This window comes from Sinocyclocheilus anshuiensis, unplaced genomic scaffold, assembly GCF_001515605.1.
Source record: "Sinocyclocheilus anshuiensis isolate Anshui unplaced genomic scaffold, SAMN03320099.WGS_v1.1 scaffold609, whole genome shotgun sequence".
NCBI classification, from domain to species: domain Eukaryota; kingdom Metazoa; phylum Chordata; class Actinopteri; order Cypriniformes; family Cyprinidae; genus Sinocyclocheilus; species Sinocyclocheilus anshuiensis.
This window is the reverse complement of record NW_015541011.1, coordinates 147440-157587: the sequence shown is the minus strand read 5'-3', so window position 1 is coordinate 157587 and position 10148 is coordinate 147440. Positions and strand designations below refer to the sequence as shown.

The following is a 10148-nucleotide window of genomic DNA, read 5'->3' as shown; positions in this document are numbered from 1 at the left end:
CACCGTCGCTTGAAGTATAGATAGATAGATAGATAGAGAAGCATAAAATGATGCTGTCATGCACAGAAAATATTGTGCACCGTCGCTTTAAAAGTAGATAGATAGATAGATAGATAGATAGAAGCATAAAATGATGCCGTCATGCACAGAAAATATTGTGCACCGTCGCTTTAAGTATAGATAGATAGATAGATAGATAGATAGATAGATAGATAGATAGATAGATAGATAGATAGATAGATAGATAGATAGATAGATAGATAGATAGATAGATAGATAGATAGATAGATAGATAGATAGATAGATAGATAGATAGATAGATAGATAGATAGATAGATAGATAGATAGATAGATAGATAGATAGATAGATAGATAGATAGATAGATAGATAGATAGATAGATAGATAGATAGATAGATAGATAGATAGATAGATAGATAGATAGATAGATAGATAGATAGATAGAGAAGCATAAAATGATGCCGTCATGCACAGAAAATATTGTGCACCGTCGCTTTAAGAGCAGAGTAATTATTGTGTTTTCGTGATTCAAAAGGGGCGGCTCCGCCCACTCTATGTTAGGTCGGTTTCGTTTCTTCGATCGAGAGTCGTTCTGCAATCTGCTGTAAATAAAGCTTTTGAAGATGGGCGCATCTAATGACAAACCTCTGAAATGTCCTCTGTGTTATGAGGAGTGTCGGGAGCAGGTGACGCTGGCATGCGCCCACAGCTTCTGTCGCACTTGTATCAGAGAGTTGTGGAGCGGATCTCAGACCGGACCATATTACTGCCCCGAGTGTAGATACGAGTGCCAGCATCTGCCAGACAACACGGACGGAGCGTCAACATCTACAGCCACATCAAACACACGTACGTTCATTAACTGAGAACAAAATAAATGCTGACTTTGTTGACCTTGAACATGTGTATGTTGTTATTGTAGCGCAAATGTGTAAGTTGATCATGGCGTTGTAGGCCACAACTACTCCTGTGTGTTAATCTGTTGTAGTTGATTAGTTGTTTGTCTCCTATCAGTTTCCAAGCATTATGCTTTAATAGTGAATAGGTTGATAATAACATCTTTTCACACTCTCACTACTAGTTTATGTAATTTGTCTAACAATGTCGAACATACTGTACATGTCGGGAGAATTATGATATTTGTGTATTTTTTTCAGTCATGACTATTTCCACCACAATATTATGGCAATATCAAATTATGCATGATATTTCGTAGCATGCTGTTATGGAAATTACATTTTTTTTTTAAATATATATTTTAGGATTAAAATATCTGAGATTTTTTTTAAATGTTCTAATACACATTATTGAATAATATTTTTTTTTACACTTTGTGTATAATTTTACAATTACTAATTCTTTTGAAAAGCTGTGCAATAAAAAATAACTAGTTCATTAGTGATATTTACCACACAGATAATTCAACTCAAGCTCCTCATATTCTCTTTGGTAAACAAGTTATTTAAAAAAAATTATTTGGGGTAAAATTGTTTGTTGTGATGGAAATGATGCCACAGCTGATAGGTGTAATTTTTGAAAAATGTATTCATGAGTGAAATCATTGTCAGAATTTTAAAGAAATCGTACAAATTATTTTCGTAGCTGAAGAAGATCGAAAGGGTCTATGACAGTTTAAAACAATAAAATATGTCAAATTGATAAATGAAATTATTAAGTTTTCAAGACAGTTATACTTTCTTTCATATATCAAAAATAAACAGTTGAAATTAGTTTTGTTGACCCCTTGGAAAAAAAAGGACTAAAAATGCCCATAGCTGAAGAAAAACCCAGTAACACTTTATTTTACAGTGTCCTTGTTACACATTACATGTACATACTTTAGCAATAATAGTAATTTATGCATTATTACATGCAGCTACTAACCCTAAACCAAACTCTAACCCTAAAGTAAGTATGTAATTTGTAAGTGTTGTAATTAATAATACTCAGTACTTAATTGTATAATAGACCTTAGCCAGGGCAGCTCCATATTTAATTTTTGATTTGTACTATTGTTTAACAACATACAGATTCTTCAGCTGACAAAACGTATTTCCATGAAACAATTTTGAAAGTTGTGAGTTGTGAAAATTACATAATCTAGCACTTTTTATATGGTGCATGCCATTATCTTGCAGCCACTTTTTCATTTGCATTAAATTCAATATGGCATCTAACCTGACTAAGGTCTATTACACTGTAACAAGGACACCATAAAATAAATTACCAAAAACCCTTATATATACATTAATGCAATGCTATGTTTTCATGTAGATTGGCCATTCGGAAAGAAGCTGTACGACCGGCACTCAAGGAAATGGCACGGGAAGAGGAAGTTCAGTTCAGCATTCCACAGTGGTGGATACAGACTGGGCTCAGCAGCAACATCTCATAACAACATCAGTCACTATGATGTAATCAGCATCACTGACTCTGATGAAGACACATCAATACCGCGGAAAAGAAAGGCCGCAGCAGACGAATGCTCTTCTGAAAGCCAGTCTCCATCAGTGGTTTGGGGGACCACCTCTACGAATGACTCATCCTCACAACGCACACCTCCAGAAACCGATGAGATCACACCTCCTCAACTAGAATCACCTCCTGAGAGGAACACAAGTTCCCCTCAGCAAGACCAGCATGTTGTGGCTTCCTGCAGTGACACAGGCTCACCCAGGACAAGCAACACACCTCAGGGAGAAGAAGAACCCTTACCAGCAGTCAATGTCAGCTCTCATACACCTGGAAGGCAGGAGGAGCCCCGCAGGATCTCTGCAACATCATCAGACAGACTTTCCAGGAGCAGTTATGTGCCTTGCCATTACTGTTCAGAACAGAAGATGGCGGTAAAGACCTGCCTTGTTTGTGGGGCCTCCATGTGCTCCGAGCACCTGCGGGCACACCTGGAAAAGCCGGTGTTCCAGAACCACCCGCTGGTGAACGCTGTGGAAGATGTGTCTCTCTGGAGATGCCAAGAGCACCAGGAGATGAACCGGATCTACTGTCGATCATGTGCAGTGTGTGTTTGTACTGTGTGTTCCCTGGTCGGGTCGCACAAGGCGCACGAGTGCATCAGCATCCGCGAGGCAGAGCAGGAGCTCAGGGTGAGACACTATTGAATGATTTTAAGCACCATTTTTAAACACCATTTCCCCATTTCCATTTTAACTGGTGATTTAATATTTGGCTCAGAATTCAGATTACTAAAACTGTAGTTTTTAGGCATATGATTTACAGTAGTACACTATTGTTCAAAAGTTGGTAACATTTATTTAATGTTTTTGAAGTAATTTTGATTAAAAAAAATACAGTAAACAGTAATATTGTGAAATATTACAATTCAAAATGACTGTTTTCTATTTTAATATATTTTAAAATGCAATTCACATGAATAACAACATTTATTTGAAACAGAAATCTTTCGTAAATGTCTTTGTTCTTACTTTTGATCAATTTAATGCATACTTGCTGAATAGGAGTATTAATTTCTTACTTTAAAAAAGGTGTTGCTCATTGATTTATCTACATTAATTTCTCAGGGCTCACTGAAGGATGAGATGCAAAAAATACAAAAAACAGAGAAGTCCATTCAGGAAAAACTCTCGGAGCTCAGTGAGAAAAAACGTGGTGTCCAGGTAAGTGTCAGAATGTTTTGTTGATTTAGTTGTTACAGTTTAGAGAGAGGTTTTTATTGTTACATTGTTACATGATTTATCGTTATTAAAAATGCTTTCTTAAGATGTTTGTGTGTTTAAGCTCTCTTTGTCCAGTGTTGTTATTAACTAAAACTGAAACTATTAAAAGTCATTTTTATTAATTGAAATAAAGCTGTAATAAAATAAACTATCAGTATTAAATAAAACATAGACTTAAAACACTTAAATTAAAATTAAAAATGTTGTCCTGGCAACTAACTGAAATAAAATAATTTTAAGTTGAAGTACTAAAATTACTAAAAGTTTTATTTATAAATGATAGTAATAAATTAGCATACAATAGCATCAGATAAAATGGTACGTCTGTGTACACTTCCCTCATGTTTTGTGATTCTTGCAGGCAGGGCTGGAGGACGTACGGGCGGCCGTATTGCAGCAGTATCATGCCATGCGGGAGGCTCTGGAGCAAGAGGAGGAGCAGGCATTACTCTGTGTGACCCAGGAAGAGGACAGAGTGCTGGGAAGCATTGAAAAGCAGCTGGACACATTACAGGGTGCCTTGATATCTAGCCAGAGCATAGTAAACACCCTGCAGGGAATGACCAGTGCTGAAGGGGCATCACAGTACCAGGACCAGGCCTTTATCATGGTATGACAAGCAGCAGTGATCTTAAACTGATAGAAATATCCAATAGAAATATCAATATTTTTATGCATATTTGGATATTTCAGGGCTCGCAAAATTTCTAAATCCCTGGCAGCCCTTCGGGCAGGTACTCTTCAGATTTTGGTAGCCCGAAAATTAATTTAACTAGCCCAAATAAAAAAAGACCTTTTTTTAAATATAGAAAATCAGATAGGAGTTTAAATATCAATCAAAAATATTTTCAATACACAAATATCAACAAATATGAAGGAAGGAATTTTATTTCACTATTTACAGGGTATCTGCAGAATTTAAAAAAATAAATTTAAGGCAATTTATGACCCATTTTAAGAGCTACACAAGTAAAATGAACACAGTATGAGTGGGGTTGGACAATGTCTATGGTAACATACAGTATTGAGCCATAAAATTACATGATTTACAGTTCAGATACAGGTTTTCACAAAAACAAAAGTCTTATACAACAGCATTTCAGCCTTTAGACCATTTTTATGAAAAGGGATAAATCAAGCATATAAATTATTGTCAGTTAAAAACGTATAAATATTACTGTCTTAATTGTTTAGATTTTTAGAAGGCACATTAACTTTCTCATTTACGACTCTATGTGTTTGCTGCGTAAAAACATGGGTTGATATTTGCATTGATCTGACCATAAACAGCAAGAAAGGCTTGTTGGAAATGCAAATTCATTCTCTGCCACCAGGTGGCGCTTTAGGAGCGCGGTTTCCCCGGTAACGGCTGTACACAAAGCAGCTCCATAAACTCTGCTTTATCAGGAATTATAGGTCAAATGAAATTCAAATACCAACAACACATTTCTGAGGACAGTCGGTTCCCTTCAGATACATTCAAATAAAGACATCCGCGCCGTTTTGACTTGAAACCTGCAGCGCTCATATTTATTCAATGGCATCATTGCCTTTTGAAGTTTAATCCAGCCGTATCGCGACGCTTGTCTTTCCGTCCACAACTGTAAGACCTCTTGAAATTATAATTAAGACATTTCTTATACCATTTAACGTATTTAAAACTTTTTATGGCCTTAAGTTTGATACAACTCACTTTAGGAGTTTTTAAGGACCCGCGGGAGATCTGTATTTAAGATAGCCCGTCGGGCAGAGTGGTGATACATTTTGGTAGCCCGACTGGAAAACACAATAGCCCCGGGATGTCGGGCAAGCGATTTTGCGAGCCCTGTTTTATTTTAGTAATGCAATTACAAATGCATATATGTAAAGCAACTGCTACTGTTTATTTCAGGAATACAGCAAGATGGCAGGACAGTAAGTAAAATGGTTCAGTTATTTGTTGATTATTATTTAATTATGTTTATTAAGTATAACTGTGTGATGTCCTCCTCCAGCCTGACTGAATTGTCTGACCCTGTGCAAAATCTTGACTCTCCTGAAGAGATAAACCATAACCGATTGGACTGTCTCAATGGCTGGACTGAAAGGAGACTGGAGACTGTGCTCATATCACTGCCTCATCGAGACCCTTTCAGACTGCTGTGTGAGTCTTTTACACACTTCATACTATAAATCATACCATAATACAGGTAGACCGTATAAAATTAGCTATAGTGATGATATTAACTCAGAACAAGCTCATTAAAGTTCTTTGTCTGAGATACTTTGAGATATTTTTTATATTACATATTTTGAATATGAAAAACACATCTGAAAACACTTTTTTTTTTTGAGAATTAGGTTTGGTTTTCAGTAATGTGGAATCTAATGTTTTCATGGCTCTAGGTTATTTCTAGGTTGTTGGTTAAATGTTAACATGAATAACAGATGTTTACACTGTCGCTGGTATCTGCTGTCAATATTTTATCATGGCTGTGAGGTTAAGTGTAGTTGTAACACTAGTTTTAAAATCAAATTTGTATGACTGAACTGAAATATTGTATCATTAATGAGCATTTTAAAGCAGCACTATGTAACTTTTGGCGCTCTAGCGGTTAATAAACAGAACTGCACACATCCCGCGGAAGAACATTCCAACCGGAGCTACTTCTCTAAGTTTATGTCTATGGCGATTCACGCAGGTATGTGTTACTCCGCAGCGGTGACGACCCGACCAGGCTACAATAGTCCAAATATAAGTACTTATTATAAGTGTACCGTAGTGAACTCGAAATAATACAAAAACGCGGTTTGGAAGATGAGTTCATGATGTACTCGCTCATTATATACATTTTGCACATTTTGAACAGAAAAAGTTACATAGTGCTGCTTTAAAGATACAATTTAACTGAAGCATTTCAAAGCTTTTTTTGAGTCAGCTGATCAGTATATGTTAGTAGTTGTACAGATATGTTACACATTATAATACATTTTTGTAAAAATTTATAATGTGGGTAGCACTTACAGTTTTTCTTCAGTCGCATTTTTAAAAAAAGAATTACTATTATATTAAAGGGATAATTCTTCATTTACTCACCCTCAAGTTGTTCCAAACCTGTATGAGTTTCTATTCAGAACACAAAAGAAGAAGTTTTGAAGAATGTGGGTAACCAAACAGTTTCTGGTCCTCATTCACTTACATAGTATTTTCAGTGGGGACCAGCAACATTCTTCAAAATATCTTCTTATATGTTCAACAGAAGAAAGAAACTCATACAGGTTTGGAATAATCTGAGAGTGAGTACATGATGAGAGAATTTTTATTTGAGCGAACTACCCCTTAAAGATTAAACTTTTCAGTATTATTAATAATTAAGATTATTGTAATGCTTAGCAATAAAATGTGATATTATGATAATTGTTTTTATTGTATTGTAATACTATAATGGTAAACAGGTTTGGTTCAGTGAGATTCTTTTTTTAAGAAATAATACTTTTATTAAACAAGGATGTAAATTGTATGTAAAGACATTTATAATGTTACAAAAGATTTCTATTTCAAATAAATGTTGTTCTTTTTTAACTTTCTATTCATTAAAGAATCAAAATCAAAAGAATGATGAGAAAAATAACATTTCCTAACCATTTTCAACAATTAGATTCGATTGATTTCTGAAAGATCATGTGACACTTAGCAATGACTCCTGAAAATTCAGCTTTAAGATCACAGGAATAAATTACCTTATTAAAATAGAAAACAAATATTTGAAATTGTTATCATATTTCACAATATTATTTTTTGTTACTTTTTTATTTTTACCAAATAAATGCAACCCTGTTGAGCATAAGCTTCTTTCAAAAACAAAAAAATCCTGCAGACTCCGAACTTTTGAACTTTATATTTAGTTATATATATATACGTATATATATTTGGGTTTTTTAAGTATCAAATGATGAAAGGTGGATTTCTAGTGGTCTCTGAGTTATGAAAGAAAATTTATAAAATATTATAATTGCCCTCAGGCACCCTACTGTACTTACATACAGTAGGGTATATATATCTTCATTAAACTATTATGATAGTATTTTGTCATTTGTTGTCTTTGTTGCTCACATGTGCTGCCTGGTGAAGTGAAACTATTAATTGGTGCTACAGGAAGACTTTGGCAAACACAAATATTATGTTTGACAGCTGATGTTTCTGTCTGCAGATGGGATAAGCCCAACTCTGGATCCCGATACTGTCCATCCAAAGCTGCTGCTGTCGGATGAGAACAGGACGGTGCAGTACAGCGAGACCCAGCAGGACTACCCCGAGCAGGAGTCACGCTTCAACATTTTCCCTCAGGTGCTGGGCTCTCGTGCCATAGATGGAGGCCGCTGCTACTGGGAAGTGGAGGTCCCTCTGGATGAGGGCCGCTGGAAGGTGGGGGTCTGTGATGGACAGATAGGCAGAAAGGGGCAAAAGGACATCTGCCGTATTGGCTTCTACCCCAATTCTTGGTGTATAATTTATGAGAAGGGAAAGGTGGAAGCCCTACACGATAAGGTGGCATCACCTGTGTGTTCCGCTGAGCTCTGGAAGATTGGGGTGCTGCTGAATTTTAGTGAGGGTCGCTTGTCTTTTTATAGCGTGGCCAGGGAGGGATCTCTTTCTTTGCTCTACAGTTTTGAGCATACATTCACTGAGCCACTGTATCCGGCGCTGACGGTTTCTAAAACTCAGCTCAGCATCTGTGATATATTTAGCAAGACCACAACAGACTAGACTATGTTTGTGCATTTATGAAAGGTTTTTATTGTAATGTTAACGGAATAGTTCACCCAAAAATGGAATTTTGCTGTTGATTTACCTAGGCTATCCAAGATCTAGGTGACTTTCTTTCTTAGGTAGAACAGTAGCAGATTTTGAGTTGAACCCATCGTAATTGGTGATTCATAAAATCCAAGTCAATGGTGTACTGTCACTTTAAAAGTGAAAATAAATATTGAAGTCTTATGAAGCTAAACAATCAGTCTGTGTAAGAAACTGAACATTATTTACAACATTATTACCTGTAATCCATAGCCTCAGACAAATGCGCGAATGTGAGCTTACACAACAGGATCGAAAGAAAATACCATTTCGAACAATACAAGTATAAATTTATTGCTAAAACCAAGCCACCTTCTGCATATGCTTCCTCCCTCTCTGTTGTAAACAACAACGCTGTCTGTTCACATCCACACATACATCATATGAGAGAAAAGGTAAGAATACAGGACCCTATATCTGAGGCTATGAATTATTAGAGGGAATAATGTTCGAAATAATGTTTAGTTTCTTACACAGACCAATTATCATTATAAGATCTCAATATATCATCAGGAGCCGTGGGGATGTCATTTTGTGTTTTATTATCCGATATTTTCCTCTCAAAGTGACTTGCATTGTATGAATCACCATGGGTTTACCTAAAAATCATCTTTAATGCTCTGCTGAAGAAAAAAGTCACCTACATCTTGTATGGCCTGAGAGTGAGTAAATAAACAGCATTTTTTTATAAACTATTCCATTTATATATCACTTGGGAATGGTGTTTTTTAAAACAATTTTGCACAGCCTTTTTACTTTTTTCAACCATTTCTTGAGCTTCCTTTTATGTTTTTGTTAGGATTCATTTTGTAACTTTAGATACATAAATTGATATTTTTATACTGAGTAAAATATGAAATTGCACTGTATTTTCATATACACTAAAATCAAATGAAAGCCAGGCGAAATATTTGTCAGAAATCTGTTGAAGCTAAGCATTTCTAAAAGTTTTAATGAAGACTAGACAAAGTGAAACATTCCAAATTAAACTTTCCAAAAGAAAACGTTATTTTCTGAAGCCTCAGTCTTATTACAATCTAGAATGAATGTAATAATAATATACATTGAGTTTTTCAACATGGAACATGTTTCCTTTCATTATCCAGGATTTCTTTTTATATATATTTTTGCCAGTATCTCAAGCAATTTTATGATGGTTTTGAAATATTTACTACCATATCTATGTCATTTTTTATAGGTTATGCCAATGTTGAACTACTGTTGGCAGTGTAATATTTCAGCCTGTCTATATTGTGGATATTCCATTTCAACTCTAGGTGGCAGTATTGTTCAAGATCTAATGTTGACATTTAATTCATACTGAGAAAATCAAACAAAGATAGTTTGAACTGTACTGCAAAGCTTAAGGAATTAAATTCAGATGTTTCTTAAAAATGGTCTGATTATTTTCAATGTGATCTGCTTCACAGATGTTTAACAGCACACATGTTTTTTTTTTCTGTACAGCACTGTATTGTCAGAAAAGCTTTTCTCTTTTTGTGTGCTTTGTAAATAACGATGTGCCCTTTTATTGTCATTTGAGCCACTGGTGGGAGGAGTCCATCAGGTGCAAGACAAAGTGAGAAGCGAGTCATCTGT

General features: G+C 35.4%; 1 protein-coding gene across 1 annotated transcript; it reads left to right on the top strand.

Annotated features, from left to right (window-relative positions):
- Positions 1-567: 567 nt before the first annotated feature.
- LOC107690347 (E3 ubiquitin/ISG15 ligase TRIM25-like) lies at positions 568-9326 on the top strand. Its single transcript, XM_016488648.1, has 7 exons — positions 568-869; positions 2295-3124; positions 3560-3655; positions 4077-4325; positions 5607-5629; positions 5710-5858; positions 7906-9326. Exons 1-7 carry the CDS (start codon positions 644-646, stop codon positions 8460-8462), a joined length of 2130 nt encoding a protein of 709 aa, XP_016344134.1. The 5' UTR covers positions 568-643; the 3' UTR covers positions 8463-9326.
- The last annotated feature ends 822 nt before the right edge of the window (positions 9327-10148 follow it).

Coding starts and splice junctions, on each gene's coding strand:
- LOC107690347 (XM_016488648.1), top strand. CDS start 644: ATGGGCGCATCTAATGACAAACCTCTGAAATGTCCTCTGTGTTATGAG. Junction 4,326..5,606: donor AGGACCAGGCCTTTATCATG/GTATGACAAGCA, acceptor TGTTTATTTCAG/GAATACAGCAAGATGGCAGG. Junction 5,630..5,709: donor TACAGCAAGATGGCAGGACA/GTAAGTAAAATG, acceptor GTCCTCCTCCAG/CCTGACTGAATTGTCTGACC.